Source organism: Pseudorasbora parva, chromosome 9 (genome assembly GCF_024679245.1).
Source record: "Pseudorasbora parva isolate DD20220531a chromosome 9, ASM2467924v1, whole genome shotgun sequence".
Classification (NCBI taxonomy): Eukaryota; Metazoa; Chordata; class Actinopteri; order Cypriniformes; family Gobionidae; genus Pseudorasbora; species Pseudorasbora parva.
The window spans coordinates 18,060,009-18,080,591 of record NC_090180.1 but is presented as its reverse complement, the minus strand read 5'-3'; the positions used below and the strand labels follow the sequence as shown (position 1 = coordinate 18,080,591).

At 37.3% G+C, this 20,583-nt stretch overlaps 1 protein-coding gene across 1 annotated transcript in view; it reads right to left on the bottom strand.

Annotated features, from left to right (window-relative positions):
* Window positions 1-1,456: 1,456 nt before the first annotated feature.
* slc1a7a (solute carrier family 1 member 7a) overlaps window positions 1,457-20,583 on the bottom strand; it is a 59,935-nt gene continuing 40,808 nt past the window's right edge. The window contains exons 4-11 of the mRNA XM_067454218.1: window positions 16,034-16,076; window positions 15,073-15,304; window positions 14,892-14,991; window positions 14,252-14,485; window positions 12,169-12,363; window positions 7,104-7,238; window positions 6,912-7,011; window positions 1,457-3,518 (exon numbers count right to left, since the gene is read on the bottom strand). Coding sequence (XP_067310319.1) covers window positions 3,249-3,518; window positions 6,912-7,011; window positions 7,104-7,238; window positions 12,169-12,363; window positions 14,252-14,485; window positions 14,892-14,991; window positions 15,073-15,304; window positions 16,034-16,076 — 1,309 coding nt within the window. The 3' untranslated portion in view covers window positions 1,457-3,248. The remainder of the gene's footprint in view (window positions 3,519-6,911; window positions 7,012-7,103; window positions 7,239-12,168; window positions 12,364-14,251; window positions 14,486-14,891; window positions 14,992-15,072; window positions 15,305-16,033; window positions 16,077-20,583) is intronic.

Here is a 20,583-nt window from a genome sequence, read left to right as displayed (position 1 = left end):
AAATAAAGTTTCGGAGAAGGATACTTTCTACATCCTTGTATCCTGAATTTTGAATAAAAAATAAAAAAACGTAATAAAAGCGATACATCTGTCATTCAGCGCTTTCTTGATTGTGGTGAGTCACGTGATAAACATGACGCGTTGCCATAGAAACATTAAGATGAAACGTTCTAAAATAACGTTGCCTTAAAAAAAACTCAGCTAAAATATTTTGACTGTACACATGAAAGGTTTAAATGTGATGTTAATCAAATAAATGTTAACAGGCAAACTTAAAGCCTAGATAATTACCATTTTGTTGGGTGATTGGGGACAGATGGGGCTCGTGGCCCTTCCCTACCTCCAAAGTGGGGAATGGCAGAAAAAGTTTGAGAAACACTGGCCTAATATATCCCACCCACTAACAGGTGTCATGATGAAGAGATAGTCAGTGTTATTCACGGCAACTGTCAGTGGTCATAATGTTATGCCTGATTAGTGTATGTTTAGAAGGCACAACAGGTGTTTTCTAGCCTGACAAGCCAGACCCACATCAAGATGTTTGGTCTGGAAACTCACCATTGACAGAGCTCAATCTGAGGGGCGGGATAAACGGTTGTCTTTCAAACTCCCTCTGCACGTGATAGGATAGCGCTACAACCAACCAGAGCAACGAAGGTGAAACAGAGCTTGTTGATAGATTTAACGTTCGCCGTATCCGGTCGGCAAAACTCAGAACACATCTACCCCTTTTAAGAATGACTTCAGTGACATTCTGTTCTTTTCTCAGAGAAAAGCTTAACTCCAAGTCTTCCAGAGTGACGGTCGAAGCTGATTCGAAAGACCGCCGTTCGCCAGTTTCTGTTTACTAGAATCGCGCAAACGCAACTCGGCCGACGTCATTATGGCCCCGCCCACCGACTCTATACACGATGGGATTGGCCTGGCAAGAGTTTGGCGTTTACAGCTCAGAAGGGTATTGAGAGTTGCTAGTCGACACTCGCGGGCAGATTAAATTTGCTTGCGCTAGGGCGCATCTAGATTTCTAGGCTAGGTGTTTTCACCCCTTTTTTGAATTTCACAATTTTGAAGTTAACATACTTGCAAAAACATCTTCAAAGTATGTGGATGGCAATATGTCTACTATTATGTTTTAAACCTGAGTAAAGCGGATTAGTTAAGCTCATCAGTACAATGGGCACAGTCTGTGTCTCCAAGCATGAAATGCATTACCTTTTTTTATGCAGAATACAAACATTTTTGGTGTGTTTTAATAAGCAGTTACCCTGTATGCGAGTCCTTCACTGTAATGGCCCAATGGCAGCGCTGTTTCCTGCAGGGTTTCACCTTGTCCATGTGCCCACACAAACTCTTTCCCTCCACCTTCTACTCATCTCTGCGGTTGTTCCTAATTACACATTCACATGCTGCTGTTCTGCCCTACTATATGGATCTTACAACCAGTTAATCAACCAGTGGGCAGAATAATTACACCATGCAGGACAGCAAGATTTCCTCCTGTTGGCCAACTGACCACTACATTCTATTCTAAACAATTTTCATGTAGCTTTTCTGTTGATGCATTGTAGTTACTTTTAATAATAATTATGCTCAACTTTCTATAATTTACCCGACTGGATATGTGCATCTATATAAATGTCTCGTCTTTGAACACTGGAATGAGAAGGCATGCGTTGCTTTTCAGGCGTACAGAGTGAGTGATTTTATCGAGTTTCATTCAAACATAATTAATACATTTGACATTTTTCATACAAAGAATCCATACAAGTTCTGTAAGGCTTTGGGAATGTGTGGCATGACGTGCAAGTCCATAAAGCTCACTTCTGACAAATTTCGGAGAGGTTTGCAAAGGATGTCCTTCCCCCTTGATGTTCTCTTGGTTTCATTTTAATAGCAATTGACCCAAAATCAAATTAGAGCATGGGTAGGAAACCATCTTCCTCAAGAGCCACAGGTCCAGAAGCCATTGCAAAATAGAAGATTGTGTTTCTTAAATCACTTTTTATATACATATAAGCATACACACCGCCCTTTCAAACAGGTATGCATATGTACATGTGTGTGTATAATTCATATTCATTCCTGTGATTCAAAGCTGAATGTTTAGCATCGTTACTCTAGTCTTTAGTGCCACATGATCTTTCAGAAATCAGTCTAATATGAAGATTTGATACTCAGGAAACATTTCTTAACATTCCTGATGCTTAATATGTTTCAGGAAATGGTAGGGTATACATATTTCTCAGGTTTCTTTGATGACGAAACATTTTTTTTTAAAATAAAATTTGTATAAAATAATAAATGTACTGCCACTTTAATATATCAATTTAAATGCATCCTTGATTAATAAAGTATTAATTTCCTTTTAAAAATATTTCTGACCCCCCTGGGTATATAACGGTAGTATATAATATATTGCAAACCTTGCTCATTTACAGTATCCCCAAAAATATTTGGACACTTAAATCACACCTAATTTGTAAAGATAATCAATAAATGCATTTGATAACAAAATATCAAATGAAATGTTGATGAGCCTTTCTTACTAGCTTATAAACATCTCCACTCAGAACAAACGTTTAACTAACTGGTGTTTTGATGATTTTTAGATATACATGTATATGTATTTCTAAAAACATTTAATAAAGGTTAAGTCCTATAAAGGGCTGGAGGTAATGATTCTGACATTTTTAAGTGTATCAAATACTTTTAGCAGATACAAGCATCAAAAACTTCTTGAATGTGATCACTGGTGTTTAAATCTTCTTCAGGGAACATGTTAGTGAAGGAGAGGATTTAGAGAAAGCTTTGAAAAAAAAATAAAAAAGATGAAAAACGATCTCAGCAGCATATAACATATAATGTACTGTGATAAAATGACACATCCACATTCCTCAGACAAGCTGTCCATGAAGATTGATGTTCTTCTCTCCTGTAGATCACATGGAAAGGACACAATAACAACAGAACAACATGTTCACCGATCCACATGAGAGGGTTCAAAGGTCAACAGGGTTCAGAAAATCCCCTTAGCAGGTCCAAAGATTCACGGCCCGGATCGCTTCAGCTTCCCTACAAAGACATTCACGCTTGATGTACTCAAAATCCAAAGATTGAGAGAGAGAGAGAGAGAGAGAGAGAGAGAGAGAGAGAGAGAGAGAGAGAGAGAGAGAGAGAGAGAGAGAGAGAGAGAGAGAGAGAGAGGGAGAGAGCGGCTGACAACTTGTAGCTCTGGTCTCTTGAGGAGTCTAGACATTGGTCTCCAGACCGTTCATGTCAATGGTGCAATGCTCTTTGTCTTTGTGGTCTCTTTTATAATGGTGTGGAGACAGGTGAGGGGATTTCTTGTCGGCTGGCCTGATGCCCTCCTCCAGCTGCATTAGACGGGCCACATCAGGCGACAGGAGCTCGGGTTTCCTCATGGGGCCTGGCGGAGGGGGCTGGAAGCAGCCATTTTTCTGATAGGACATCATCTGCTGGATGCTTATCATAGGCTTGGTCTCACAGATGAGAGGAATCTGTAAAGAGACAAAATCCTCATTTTATAGGTACTACTGAGCGAAATGGGCATCAGATACATGTGTGTGTGTTAAAGGAATAGTTCACCCAAAAATGTAAATTCTGTCATTAATAATGCACCTTCATGTCATTCCAAACTCGCAATACTTTTATCTTTGGAACACAAATAAAGATATTTTTTATGAAATCTGCAAGTTTTCTGTACTCTCCATTGACAGCTACGCAACTAATTGTAGCACAGGTGATTTAGCTACATAGTGACAAGAGATACAATACACAATGCACAATAGTGATTTAATTCATTTATGTGATTTTATTAAAATTTCATAATTTGTTTGATTGCAAAAACAAGCAGAAGAAACATTTCTGAAAGAAAGAAGTGAAAAGAAATTGTTTTTCTATGTGTTTTAATTTATTTTTGAGCTTTTCATTTGGTTTTGTCATGTATGTGAAAATAGAGTACTGCCCCTTTAAGCCTGCTCTTTCTAGAACGTGCTCTCAGGCAGAGGGAGAATTGAATCCTCCATTTTGAGAAGTGTTAGAGCAGAGGTCCTGTGGCTGTTTTTGTTTGAACATCGGTATTTTGAGGCCAAATATTTGAAGTTATAGAAGTTATCACTAAACAAGGATTTGGTGAGTGTTAATGTTTTTTGTATGTATATGGTTGAAATGAGATCAGCGATCAGTAAATGTGTTTACATGTGACATTAACTGTGTGACGAAATCATAGAAAGCATGTGTTTTAAGTGTAGTCTTGAGTTTATTTGAATGTATATATGGTTTGATTTGAGTTTTATCTTGACTTCCTTTATGTGAATGTTATATATGTCATTTTATTTGGGTTATTATTGCTGTAGCGAGACAATGATGCAGCTCTCCGCTGTCTTAATACTGTTATTTCTCTCAGAAGTAATAAGATTGAAATCGAAATAATTGTATTATCATTTTGACCTAAAATACAGGTCAGGTTTTTTTGTTCCTGTTGAAACATTTCTGGATATTCCCTTTGATGGCGAGCCCCCATGGATCTGGACCCTAGACCTGATTGAGTAGGCCTAAGCCCTATATCGTGAACTCTACTTTCTTCCAATTTGAGGTGGGATCTTCACTCACACTTTCTCTATTTTTTCCTATCACTTGAGACTGAGTGATTAAAATTTTCCTGGATCAAGTTTAAAGGGCTATTTTTCCCTTATTCTTTTCTTGCGCTTTCACGCAACAAGACTGGACTTTGTTTTTTCCCCCAGTGAACTGTTTTCCTTAACTGTTTTTTCTGAGGAGAGACAAAACTAACATTTATTGGAAGGAAAACTCAGGACTGTTGAGCTCAAATTTCATTGACTTTGAGAATTTTTTCTGATACACATTCTGATTTTTGTACTCATACCAAACTATTGAATGAATGTGAACAGAATTTATTTGACATACAAATAAGTGTGTGTTATTTACAAAGGTGCACCTATAGTTTTTTTTGAGATCTAACTTTTGTATATTTTTCATACCGGTATATTGTTCATTTCATTTGTTATTTTTCTTGTAATTGTTCTCATTGACTGTTTACAACAAATTTATTTCTTTATCTTTACATTTCAAATAGTAAATAGTCGGCTGACATCAAAAGAAGTTCTGATTCATCTTATCTGTACATATTTCTAAATCACAGTTAACTCAGGCTCCCTAGTCGAACCTAGTGGCCCACACAACAAAAAATAAATAAATCTGCCTACCGCAATTAGCTATTGCGGGTGCTACATAATACTTTGACATTTCATAAAGAGATCAGTCGGATCGAAAACTAATCCATAGGAATTTTAGCCTGACGTGGTCATACTCAATTCTAGTCAGAATATGAGTCTGAAACTGCTTCAACCGAACCAGAAAAGACCTCAGTTGGATAGATCTACAACCAATCAGAGCGACACATTACGTTAGTTGTCAAATGTCAACAGAGCTCAACTGCACTGTGTTGCCAAGTCCACGTTTTTTTCCGAGGGTTGTTTTCCACGTCCGCTTGTTGAAGCGACTATTATGTGATATATAGACCCAGGAATGCGAATTTTAGCAGGCAACCTTGCCAAAATAATATAGAATAATATGCATGCAGACTGAACTGAACAAATGTTGTGGGCGGGGCTGAGTTTGGCTGGCATCCAGGCTATATGAATTTAGCAGTTTATTGCAAATTTTCTTAGAAGATTCAAACTCTCGAATCGATGAGTTTGTATAAGAAAAATAAAGTAAATGATAAAGTAAATGATCTAGCTTCCAGCCTTCTTTATTCAACTTGTTCAAAAAGTGTAGTGCATCTTGCAGTTCAAAATGCTTACGCTATGTCTGACGAGTGTAACTAGTCTGCAATGTCGTCCGACGTAGCGTAATGTACCGTTTGAATGCAAATTACACTTTTTCCATAAGACTTTTAAAATACCTCTGATTGTGTTTGTCTGAAAGAAAAATGTCATATACACCTAGAAGGACTTGTGGATGGGTAAATCATGGGCTATTTTTCATTTTTGGGTGAACTATCCTCAATATACTTTAAGCAAAATCATACAAACTGCTGACACAATTTTAAACAAAGTAAGGTCAAAGCAAAGTTTGTTTGTAGCTTTGGGAATAATTTTTGCCAAAATTTGCTCCAGCTGGTAAACGCTATCGAACTATCACTGGTCCGTGATGATTACTTAAAGGGATACTTCAATGCTTTTTCATATTAAACTATGTTATTCCCTTAACTAAAAGAGTTGATACTTCCCTCTCTTGTCTCAGTGCACTGTATTTAAATAGGGGAAACGTGGAGGTGTTTGGTCGCTTCTAACTTGATCTCTGTTTGATACCATAGTGAATGAACTGGGCTTAGTGGGCTGAGCTAAATGCTATCAGATCGTCACCGCGCGTCAGAGCGATTGAGTGCACGCACTGAGACGAGAGGTATTTATCAACTCGTTTTAGTTAAGGGAATAACATAGTTTAATATGAAAACCGGTGAAGTATCCCTTTAATAAATAGGCTTTGCTCTGAGGTGCCGCCTTCTTTAATGTGGAAACAGAAAGGGTCTTATTATTAAAAGATGTGAGAATTAGTGGCTCTACCATTGGAGAAAGTGTAATGGCTTGCATTACGTGTGCCTTGATAACCAATCACATTACAGCCTTCACGTCACTGAATTTCATTCAGAGTTGTTTATTTTGTTATTTAGAGGAAAGCGTGTAGCATATATTTACATATTCATCTAAATAGTATCTCAGCATTGTTTGTGGCATTGGGATGTTCACTCGATCAGTACTGTAAAGGTATTTTGAACTTCTTTTTACCACTAAGTGAGGAATGATAAAGGACTTTGCCGTGAGTTAACCTTTTTTATTTATAAGAACCTGTAAACCTATTCTCACCTCCTCGCCCTCCTTCACAAAGTCTTTTCTGCATATGTGTGCCATGATTCCTGTGGCCAGAGCATCACCCATCACGTTCACCATCGTCCTGAACCGATCCCTAACAGATGCATAACACATACAAGTTATGAAAACTCTGCATTTATAACGGAAATGAATGAGAGAGAAAAATTCATATGACGGATTTCTTACAGGGCCCAATCCACAGCGATAATTAGAGTTATGTCATCTGTAGGAAGTCCCACTGAAGTTAACACTATCACCATGGTTACCAGGCCAGCCTGTGGAATGCCAGCAGCACCGATACTGGCTGCTGTAGCAGTGATGCTGAAAAAAATATTAGCATTGAGTAAGAACTTACTGATATCTGATTTATAAATTAACTTGGTATCAGAGGTAATTTCACTACTCGGTAATATAACATCCATCATATAATTTTTGCAGGATTTATCCTAATGATTTGCCCTTCATGTAAAATTTTGATGTTTGTTTGTTTTTGTTTTTACAAATGGAATAATTATTTAAGTAGAATAATGACAGAGAAATCAAATCATCAAAGATACATCTCAATTACACTTTATAATTACATGAATATTTAAAATATAATATAGTATTTCTTTGAAAAGAAGTCTCTTATGCTCACCAAGGCTGCATTTATTTCAATAAAAATACAGTATAAAAAAGTAATATTATGAAATATTACAATATTAAAGAACTGAATATATTTTAAAAGGTATTGTATTGCTGTGAATTCTCAGCATTACAGTCTTCAGTGTCACATGAACCTTCAGAAATCATTCTAATGTGATGATTTTGTGATCTATTATTATTGGTACTCAATTATTATTAATGGTGTTGGAAACCATTTTTGCAGCTTAATATGAATATTTGTGGAAGTCGTGATTTTTTTCCTGTGGGATTCTATAATGAATAGAAAGTTCAAAAGAGCCGTTTTTATTTGAAATAGAAAACTTACATAAATGTCTTTACGATCACTTTTTTAATGTCATTTTTGCTGAATAAAAGTAGTAATTTCTTATATATATATATATATATATATATATATATATATATATATATATATATATATATATAATATAACTGGACTGCATTTATATAGCGCTTTCAACAGACCCTATGGCCATCCAAAGCGCTTTACATTTTTGCCTCATATTCACCCATTCATACACCGATGTCAGCCATATAAGGCACCATCCAGCTCATCGGGAGCAGCTGGGGTTTGGTGTCTTGCTCATGGTCACCTCGACACTTGGTCAGGTGGAGCCAGGGATTGAACCACCTTTTGGTTTGTAGACAACCTACATGAACCACTGAGCCACTGCTGCCACACCCAACCCCCCCCACCCCCACCCCCACCCCGCGCTCTATATAGTTACACCGATCAGGCATTACATTAAGACCTAATATTGTGGTTGTCCCTCTTTTGCTGCCAAAACAGCCCTGACCCGTCAAGGCATGACTCCACTAGACTCCTGAAGGTGTGCTGTGGTATTTGGCACCAAGATGTTAGCAGTAGATCCTTTAGATAAAAGATAAAGCCTAAAGTCAACATTCCTTTACCGTGGTTAAATGCTAATCTTTGGAAGTTGATGAAAACTCGAGATTCAGCATTAAAAAAGTCCCATAAATCGCCTGATCTATAATGGACTTCGAAACAAAGTCATTCAACAGCTAAGACAAGCAAAAGCAATATTTCATCTGAATATAATTAAACAAGCAAAGGGCAATTCGAAACAACTTTGGCAAACTATAGACAAATTAACTGGAAAGATGCAAACTAAAAGTGGAACAATAGAGCTGAAAATATATGATGAAAATCACAAGGATGGTCAAATAGTTTCATGCCATTTTAACAATTATTTTATTGAATCAGTGAATGAAATTGTCCAACATGATTCTGGATTACCTTATGCCTGTTCATCACCTCAGCTCTCCATTTATGATCATGAGCCTCTGTGTTTTAAACACATTGATTATTCTAAAACAGATAAAATAATACAATCCTTATCGAACTCAAAAGTTAATGATTTCTGGGGACTTGATAGCCAGCTATCACATATATTGTGAATAAATCTATTGATGAAAGTATCTTCCCCAATGTCTTTAAAAGACCAGTTATATCCCCAATTTATAAATCTGGAAGCAAAAATGAAATAAGCAACTACAGACCTATTAATATATTGCCTGTAGCATCTAAAATTCTTGAGAAAGCCATTGTAGAGCAGCTAACCGATCACTTAGATTGTAATAATTTTTTGCACTCTATGCAGTTCGGTTTTAGACGTAACCATTCCACCGACGCAGCTTGCTACTATCTGGTGGAAAATTTAAAGGCCAACTTGGACAGAGGGGGCATGGTGGGTGCCGTGTTTCTGGACTTGCGAAAAGCCTTTGACGCGGTAAATCACCGTGTCCTCCTGTCTAAGCTTTCTAAGTATAATCTGTCTATGGAGACATTGTGTTGGATACAATCATATCTTTCAAATCGGATGCAATGTGTGAGGGTAAAAAAATGCAGTGTCCTCCTTGAAGTCCTGTAAAACTGGGGTCCCACAAGGGTCAATTCTGGGACCATTGTTGTTCATTATTTACATCAATGATCTACCAGCTGTGTGCAAGTTCGTAGAGATCATCATGTATGCAGATGATGCTGTCATCTATGTACATGATCGGGATATGGAGAAAGTGGCCACTAAATTGTCCTCAGCCATGGACGAAATAAGTAAATGGCTGAAAACTTCTTGCTTAACACTAAATATTGAAAAAACTGTTGGAATGTATTTCACTAAGTCCAATAAAGTAACAAATAGGCCGAACATTTAAATTAATATCGTGACAGAGATAAAATATCTAGGTGTCCATTTGGATCAAACTCTGAGTTTTAAAAAACATATTAAACAAATGTGCAATTCGATTAAATATAATATCTCTATTTTTAGACATATTAGGAAAAGTTTGACAATTGAAGCATCTTTTATGTATTTTAATGCCATGATCTCTCCGCACATCACCTACTGTTTGTTCTGTTGGTCTCAAGCCAACGAAACTACACTTAAACCGCTTAGATCGGTCTATAATCAGGCGTTAAAGGTACTTGACAGAAAAGCTCCTTGGTATCATCACTGTAATATTCTTAGTAAATATAAAATATTAAGTTTTGACTCCCTAATTCGATATACAAATTTAAGAACGGTTTTTAAAATTGTTAATAATATTGCTCCACCTTCAAAGAAAAAATTCATAAAGCTTTATTCTGAACTGACAACCCGAACATCTCGCTCCACGGCTCGCAGAAATTGTGCTATCCTGAAAAGATCCTCTGTCTTTGCACAGACAGCTTTTTCATTTAAAACCATTAAACAATGGAATCAGCTCCCAGACAGTCTAAAGTTGTCTGTAGATCAGAATAACTTCTCTCGAAGCTTAAAGAAGCACATATTTGATAACCAGTTGTGACAGCATCAGCATATTTAAATTTTATAAGTGTAAAATGTTTTTGACTATGTAGTATATATTTTAGCTTGTGATGGTTTTTTGATTAGTGTTTTTCTAATATTGTATGTATTTGTTAGTGCTACTGAAAGTCATTGTAATGTAATGTTTTAATATTGTGTGCACCTGCCCAGGGACTGCAGATGGAAACTAGCATTAGCTAATTCTGGTACAAAACATATTCTCATAAGATTAATGTATTTTGTACATTGTCCCTGATAAATAAACTAATTAAATAAATAAAAAAATTGAAGTCCTGTAAGTTGTGAGGTGGGGTCTCCATGGATCAGACTTGTTTGTTCAGCACATCCCACAGATGCTCGATTGAATTGAGATCCGGGGTATTTGGAGGCCAAGTCAACACCTCAAACTCGTTGCTGTGCTCGTCATTTGCTGATCCGTTGCTGATCCCTGAACCATTTTTGCTTTGTGGCAGGGCGCATTATCCTGCTGAAAGAGGCCACAGCCACCAGAGAAATCATTTCCATGAAAGGGTGTACATGGTCTGCAACAATGCTTAGTTAGGTGGTACGTGTCAAAGTAACATCCACAGGATGGCAGGACCTAAGGACCTAATTTCCCAGCAGAACATTGCCCAAAGCATCACAATGTCTCCGCATGCTTGCCTTCTTCCCATAGTGCATCCTGGTGCCACATTCCATTGCTCCGTGGTCCAGTTCTGATGCTCATGTGCCCACTGTTTCTACTTTTGGTGGTGGACAGGGGTCAACTTCCTGACAGATATGCAGCAATGCACTGTGTTTTCTGACACCTTTCTATTAGAACCAGCATTAACTTCTTGAGCAATTTGAGCTACAGTTGCTCGCCTGTTTGATCTGACCACACGGGCCAGCCTTCCCACCCCACGTGCGTCAATGAGCCTTGGTCGGCCATGACCCACCACTGTTCCTTCCTTGAACCACTTTTGATAGATACTCACCACTGATGAGCGGGAACACCCCACAAAAGCTGCAGTTTTGGAGATGCTCTGACTCAATCATCCAGCCATCACAATTTTGCCTCTTGTTAAACGCGCTCAAATCCTTACGCTTGCCCATTTTTACCCATGCTTCTAACACATCAACTTATTAAATGTCCTGCTTTCTCCAAGCTTTTGATTGGTATCACCATTTCCTTAAAAATATTAAAAAGCACAACACAAAAGTTTTCAACATTGATAATAAGAAATGTTCTTGAACATCAAATCATCATATTAGAATTATTTATGAGGGATCATGTGACACTGAAGACTGGAGTAAGGAGTAATTTGACATCAAAGCAATAAATTACATTAAACATTTTTTAAAACAGAAAATGTAATTTCGTTTTATTTTTAATGTATTTTGGATCAAATAAATGCATCTTTGGTGAGCATAAAAGACTTCTTTCAACATAAATAAAAATCATAATCATTAAAAACTGGTAGTGTATATTAAATATTTAATATATGGATAAATAAAATAATATACATATGAATAAATTAAGTGATTCCACTCAATTGGCTTTATAGATTATGATGTTTGAAAAGTATAATTAATGGAATTATTTATATATAGGTTAAATAATTAATTAAAATGAAAGCTGTTTAGATGGAATAACTCTCACAAATGTAGATATTCAGATAAAAAGTCAAGATTAATAGGATCATATCCCTTTAATAAATGCGTTCAGATTAGATTTAGTGACACATATGGTCAAAAGGATAATTAAGGGTGGGAGGGGTATCTAGTCCACCGTACCCTACCTTATGGTGATGATTTGCCCAAAGTCCAGCTCATAGTTGTTGACTTGAGCGATAAAGATGGCTGCCACGGCCTCATATAGGGCAGTGCCGTCCATGTTGATAGTAGCACCCACAGGAAGTACGAAGCGAATTATGCGTCGGTCAATGTGGTTGTTCTCCAGAAGGCACTTAAAGGTGATAGGCAGTGTGGCGGAGCTGTAGTAGAATGCAAGAGCATTTGTAAAATGTAAAACGTTTGAGGTTTACATTTGAACAGGGCTCACAAGTTTGAAACTCAAAATAGTGCATCCATCCATCATAAAAATACTCCACAAGGCTCCAGGGGGTTAACAAATGCCTTCTGAAGTGAAGCATTTGTGTAAGAAATATATCCATATTTAGAACTTCATAAACTACAATATCACCAGATTGTCTTCTGTATTCAACTTAAGGAGAAAGTGTAATGCCTCTCTCAGTTCAAAACACATGCGCTATGTCCTACATCATGTCACATCAGTTTCACTTTTATCGTAAGTTAAATGCGGAAGGCGGTATGATGGAAGCTAGATATTTTACTTTTTAATGTGCTAAATTTAGATTTTTTTCTTACGGAAATGCATCACTTCACTTTAGCAGGCCTATATTAACCCCCTGGAGCCGTGTGGATTTGGTTTATGAAGGATGGATGCACTATTTTGAGCTTCAAACTCATGAGCCCCATTCACTGCTATTATAATGCTAGGAAACATAAGGATATTTATTAATATAACTCTGATTGTGTTCATCAGAAAGATCAGATACAAGAAAGTCATATACACCTATGATATCTTAAGGGTGAGTAAATCATGGTGTAATTTAAATTTTTGAGTGAACTAATCCTTTAACAAATCCGACAAGTGTACGATGCAAAACCTGATATGCAGTCACATTGGCCCTCATTTATCAAAAGTGCGTACACCAAATTTCCAGAGTACACACAATACTACGGTGACTTTGAGATTTATCAATATGGACGTTGGCGTACGGCACGCTCAAATCCTACGCCAGCTCAGGAGGTGGTGTACGCACGTTTTGAGTTAGTGCGAAAATGCGCAGAAAAACAATTCTTAACACCAAACACACTGACAAAGATATGCTATATTATGACCCACTGTAAAACAACAACAACAACAACATAGTAATTATAAACTTCGGGGTTTATTTTTGTGCAACATGGACTTCAATGTTTAATTTGTGTGACTTTACCAAAGCATTTGATTTGTAGGCATGCATTCTTCCAGTTGCGAGCCTGTGCGCTTTACCTGACGTTTCAGGGTTAGGCCCGACAGCTATGCACGGACTGGGACTAAAAATAATTCAGACTGACTAAATAATAAAAATGACATTCTTCTTCTTTTAAATAATAATATTAAAATAAATAATAACGACATTCTTCTTCTAAATAACAATAAGTGTCATAAATAAAAATAATAATAACAATAAGAAGAAGAATCTTACAAATTGTCATTCAATTATTAATGTGAATAAATGGTACTCCACATCACATCATTATTACTATTGTACACCCCAATACATGTGCCGTGATACGAAATTAAATGTTAACTGTTTCAAAACAGCTATTTAAACTGCTGGAGTGCGCTTCTCAACCCCCACACTATTAACAGTACTCGTAATTTGGGTCCATATTTTGTTTTTGTGGGTGCCTTTAATCCCGCTCTTTAAACTCCCAAATAAAACGATTTCGTTTTTTTCCACCTGGTCTCGATCTCCACGTCTGAGAAGTTCTGCTTCTTTGCCGTCTTCCGTGTGTCCATGGCGTAAAATGAGGGCGTGGGGGAGGCGGAGACTTAAATATATAGGGGCGTGTTATTCTAACGACGATTGTTTTCAGCCGCAGCATTTATCAAGGGCAAGTATTGCGTACACCTGGATTGCAGAGGTACGCACAGTTTCATAAATCAGGCGATGAGAGGAGTGTAAGCATAATCTTACGCCAACATATACGCCCGTTTCTACGCAAGATTGATAAATGAGGGCCATTGTGTTTCATTTAAATCTAGCATGGCCTAGCTCAAAATATGAATATGCATAAAGGGACTCTTACCTGGATGAAGTAGCTAATGAGATGAGAAGGGCCTGTAAAATCCCTCGGATGTAGACGATCGGGCTCTTTTTCGTAATGAAGAAATACATTGAAGGCAGGATGAACAGGCCATGAAGCACAAGCCCCATGACCACAGTGATGGCATAGAAGCCCAGTTTCTTCCCCATAGCTGAGGGGTCGTCCATTTCCAAAATCTTTCCAGCCACCAGAAACACAATCCCAAACGGGAAGTACCTGGAGTGTTGCATCAGAAACAGCATTCTTAGGGGGGAATTCACTAAATTCACAACTTTTGCATATATATGTACTGTAGGTGCAAATACTGGGTGAACATTCAGTATTTAAATGTGACCTAATCTTTTTTTTGTTGACATTTTCAACTGTCTTTACTGTTTAATGTTGCTGTTTGAGCATGAAAGCATTCTGCAAATATACAAAGCTAAAAGGACAGGGAGATATTCTCTATAAAATTGCTTAATACAATTTCTCAAAAATTATATAAAAATAAAAATCTAATTTTCATGCACAATTTGGTGAGCATGACCCAACATGAAGAACATTTGACAACTACAAAACTCTCTATTTAGCAGCTATTTGTTTTTTTGTCATAAATAAGTTTTGGAATCACGCTTGTCTTTACCATATAACAATGGCCACAATTTTCAGCACAGCTTCATTCAGACTCTGGCAGAAGTTGACGAGAGCGCTGCCATTCGGTCCCATTCTTCCAAGCATGATGCCTAAATGAAGAGAATACTTGAGTATTTATGAAGTAAACTGGATTAAGCTGTGGAATTCCAGATGTTGATGCTCCCACTCACCCATAGTAGCGGAGAAGATCACGATACCGAGGACATTCATGCCTTCACTGGTGCCAGGGAGTGATCGGAAGACCACGTCGGGAGGTGGCGTCAGGTCAAGGGAGAAGTTCTGGATGTCTGTGCCGTTGTCATCCTGGATTCCGTAAATGAAGTTCCGTCTGGTGGTGGCATCTTGTATGTCCTGACTGATGGTGGGTCTAGGCTTCATGATAGGGATGCTTTTTGTGCGATACTAAAATTAAATTATAATTCAAAATTAAGGTAGGATATAAAACAAATTCACAGCAATGAAAATGCAATTTCAAATATACAGTATACATACAGGATTATTTCCAATTACACATCCATTTTGTCTAAATAAATAAAAAATGTAGGGCCAGATTAACCAAACAGGACAAATTTGCGTGAGAGTGTAAGGGGAGTGTAAAGTTCAGAGCATGATTTACTGACGTCAGCCGGTAAATAATGCAGCAAACACGAGTAAATGTACTAGTGTAAACCTTAGTAAATCACCTTGCATAATTTATTTATGCAGATTTAAAATGAACTTTTCAGTTTTTAGCTAATTTTTCATTGAGTCTTTACTTGTAAATTCTGACAGTAGTTTAACACCAAAAGAGTGTGTGTGTGCTGACGCTGCAAGCTGTTAGTAAATCTGGCCCTTAGTTTCAAAAGAAAATTCAGCCATCACAACATTATAATTTTCAGTATGAAAAATGTATATAATTTTGAGAACAATAAATATTATATTGAGCAGTATGTAGGGCGAATGAACTGCACAATAATGACTGATATGAACACTCATAAAAATTGTAATATCAGCCTATGAATAACATGTGTACCTAAAATGGCTATGTATAATAGAACTATAATAGAAGAATGCAATAGATTTTGGATGAAAGAATGCAGATCAAGCATTGGAGGCACAGCATGAAACTAATGGAAAATCATAAAAACTCACTTGTTGAAAAGTTGCTTGGACCAAGTTGGCTGGGAACATGTTGCTGATGGAGGAAAGAAAGGTTTGATGAACATTATAATGAATATTAATGTTTATTACACAGATTATTGACTGGCGTTTTGATTTGTAATGTACTGAAACTAGGCCATATGCATTCCCCCTTCCATATGTAAAGTGCTTTGAGTGTCTAGAAATGCGCTATATAAATGTAACAAATTATTATTATGATGATTATTATTATTATTATAATGGATGAACATTTTGCTGATTAAGCTAGTCAGCCATTTGCAGTTGACCAGTCATGTTTTTTTTTCTTTTTATTGTCATTGCAATTAAAATGTATAAACCTAAAACATTAAATAATAAAATAATTTAAGGTAAATGCAAATAAGTACAGTTAGAAGCACATACACCAGACAGTGATCTATGATGTTAAAATGTAATTTTATGTTGGCATAATGGCTTAAAAGTATGTTCTTCCCAACACCATTAAGTGCATTTCAAAAGAGTGTACATTGTGACACACAGTCAAGTAATCCTAATCCAAGTTTTAGTTTGCTTATCAACACACTGTCTAATTACCACAGAGGGACCCAGAAAACAGCGAACCAAACAGTTGGAGGTTACAAACATCACATGATAATTTGGTACCTCTCTTAGTCTACCTGTCTAAGATTTCTTCATCATGAAATGTGCTGTTAAAAAATTGAGCTAAACCTCTGGCTGTATGTAGTTTCCTCCTCTATTTTTCACCTTAATAGGGGCCATATGGTCTCAGGCTCAGATCTGTAATCAGTTTAGGCTCCAGTCTTCACCACACACTCCGAAGACACGGGGTCATGCTCTGTCACACAGCCAGGTGACAGGTGGGGCAGAAACTCCCTGTTCCTTATTCCTCAGCCAACCCTAAACTGAGCCATGTCTAAGCTCTCCTGATCCCTCAACATCAAAGCCACTAACATCTCCACACACATTCAGGCTGAAATACATTTATTATGCATAGAACACGTAAAGGTACAATTTTCTTTACTGTATGAATAGTGAGAATTAACTAACAGTCAAGCATGGTGGTAGGAATGTTAAAATATGTCTTTCCACTCTTGACCTACAAGGACTACACATCAACTAACTAACATACTATGTCAAATGCAGTGGAATTTTGTGCTGGAGAATGAAATGTGTGGTAATGGATGTGCTGTTATGGATATGGAAATCGGTAAAATTTTATTTTAGTATCTCTGTAACATAATGTTATAAGTACTTACTGTAATAATAACAATAAATTATGCATAATTACATCTTACTCCCAAACAAACACTAACCGTGACATTAAACCTATAATAAATACATGTTGTTAGTTTATATTTTATATTACACGGACACTTTATATTAAAGTGTAACCTGAAATTCTCAAAATGAATTTATTAGTTTAGATTCATTCTTATTTTATGTTTATTTTTAATGTGAAATGTTGATATGTCCTGTACATGTTGGGAGGTGAAAAAGAGTGCATTCAAACAACAGAAAGAAAGAAATTTAACAAAAGTGTTAGAATTGAGAGGCCATGGTCATACACTTTCTGTATACAGGTGCTGGTCATATAATTAGAATATCATTCAAAAAGTAAAACATGTCTATTATATTCGTTCATTACACACAGGCTGAGATGTCTAATGTTTATTTCTTTTCAATTTGATGATTATAACTGACCACTTAGGAAAATCTCAAATTCTGTATCTCAATACTTAGTTGGGGCTCCTTAGTTTTGCCTGAATTACTGCAATGTGGCGTGGCATGGAGTCGATCAGTCTATGACACTGCTCAGGTGTTATGAGAGCCCAGATTGCTCTGATAATGGCCTTCAGCTCTTCTGCATTGTTGGGTCTGGCATATCGCATCTTTCTCTTCAAAATACTCCATAGATTTTCTATGGGGTTAAGGTCAGGCGAGTTTGCTGGCCAATTAAAAACAGGGATACCATGGTCCTTAAACCAGGTACTAACCAGATGCCAAGTCCTGTTGGAAAATGAAATCTGCATCTCCATAAAGTTATTCAGCAGCAGGAAGCATGACATGCTCTAAAATTTCCTGGTATACGGCTGTGTTGACCTTGGACCTCACAAAACACAGGACCAACACCAGCAGATGACATGGCACCCCAAACCATCACTGACTGTGGAAACTTTACACTGGACTTCAAGCAATGTGGATTGTGCCTCTCCTCTCTTCCTCCTGATTCTGGGACACTGATTTCTAAAGGAAATGCTAAACAGAGAACATAACTTTGCACCACTCAGCAGCAGTCCAGCCCTTTTTGTCTTTAGCCTAGACAAGATGCTTCTGATGCTGTCAGTTGTTCAAGAGTGGCTTAACACAAGCAATGCGACAGCTGAAATTCATGTCTTGCATACACCTGTGCATAGTGGTTCTTGAAGCACTGACTCCAGCTGCAGTCCACTCTTTGTGAATCTCCCCCACATTTTTGAATGGGTTTTGTTTCACAATCCTCTCCAGGGTGCGGTTATCCTTATTGCTTGTACATTTTTTTCTACCACTTCTTTTCCTTCCCTTCATCTTTTTTTAATGTGCTTGGACACAGAGCGTTGTGAACAGCCAGCCTCATTTGCAATGACCATTTGTGTCTTGCCCTCCTTGTGCAAGGTGTCAATAGCTGTCTTTTTGACAACGGTCAAGTCAGCAGTCTTCCCCATGATTGTGTAGCCTACAGAACTAGACTGATGCTGCGTCCCAATTCGCCTACTTATACTACGTCCTAAAAGTATGTACTCTTTTTGTGAAGAAAAAGTATATACTTTTGAGTGTATAGCAGAAAAGTATGCAAGCTTCGGGACATACTACTTCGCCATCTTTAACGGACTCTGTCGCTTAGTTACGTGCATCCCGTCACCGTTTATCTGCTCTTACAATCATCGTCAGATTCGTCACAGTTCAAATCCTCCACATTCAGTTTAATCTCCTACCGTATCGGAGAGAAATGTAGCCGCTCGTTGATCTTCCATGTGTGGGTCTTTAATGCAGAGACTCTCCTCATGTGTTTGCAGTTTAAATATAATGATGCATTAAAAAGTTAATGGCCAAACGTGTCATTACAAAAGTTCATAATGCTGCTGCATGTGAATTATAATGTGGACAACACTGAATAAATATATTTTTGTCAGGTTAAATATTGATAGGGTCACTCAAACCCCTTTATCTAAACTTCTCTACTTAACCGCATGCTTAACCGTCGAACTCGCACATCCGTCATGTTTGTAGTTTTTTAACACTTTTTATCCGCGTTTGTAGTTCTAATCGAATCCTCGTCCAACTCGCAATGGGTTGTGGGTAATATCAGCCGTTAGAGTGCCCATCGATCCATACTGTGAATTCGGACCGGAAATAGTAAACCATCCGGGAATCTTTGGAATACTCTTTTCAACATACTACGATTTGGGACATACTAATTCTATTTTCGAGTACTATTTAGGATGGATAGTATGCGAATTGGGACGCAGGGTGAGAGACCATGTAAAGGCCTTTGCAGGTGTTTTGAGTTAATTAGCTGATTAGAGTGTGGCACAAGGTTTCTTCAATAATGAACCTTTTCACAATGTTGCGATTTTCAATGTTGTCAGTTCGAATCATCAAAATTAAAATAAAGAAACATTTGAAATATATCAGTCGGTGTGTAATGTATTAATATAATATACAAGTTTCACTTTTTGAATGGAATTAGTGAAATAAATCATCTTTTTGAAGATATTGTAATTATATGACCAGCACCTGTATATGCATCTCACACGATTAAAGACTAGATTTCCGTGATTAACACTAGAATATACTGACAAGTCAAGCCTTTATGAGTTTAACTTTTAAAGCATGATTATTAAGGTATAAAATGTGTGTATGTTTTTGGTAGTGGACTTCCTCTGCTTTGTCTGAAGTGACTCCCTGTTGGTCGATAATAAACCTTATTACAGCAAAAAGTAACGTGGGAGCAATGGCTTGAAGCTGTGCAGCCAAGGAAGGGAAACAATAAAGAATCTAGCACACAATTTGGAAGTGGTATGGCAGTTATATTGTCATCTGTCCCCTAGGTGGTTAGAGTACACCTAAGATAAAGTACATCATAGCCAACTGGCATTCAGAAACTTTATGACATACCAGTAACTAACTAAATGACAAAATACGTTCAATAAGCAAGCATTATGGAAGGATTGGGGTGGTCTTCCCCTCTTGAGGACCTATATAAACTAACTGACCAACCCGATCTCACAGTAATTCGTATTTATTTTACGAGGTGATTAATTTATAGCCTGACGTGGTCATACTCAATTCTAGTCAGAATAAGAGTCTGAAACTGCTCCATTGGGCTGTGATTATGGGGCGTGTTTCAACCGAACCAGGAAAGACCTCAATTGGATAGACCTACAACCAATCAGAGCAACGAAGCAACGCATTGTCAAATGTCAACATAGCTCAACTGTTCAACTGCACTGTGTTGCCAAGTCCGCGTTTTTTTCCCTGCGGGTTGTTTTCTATGTCCGCGG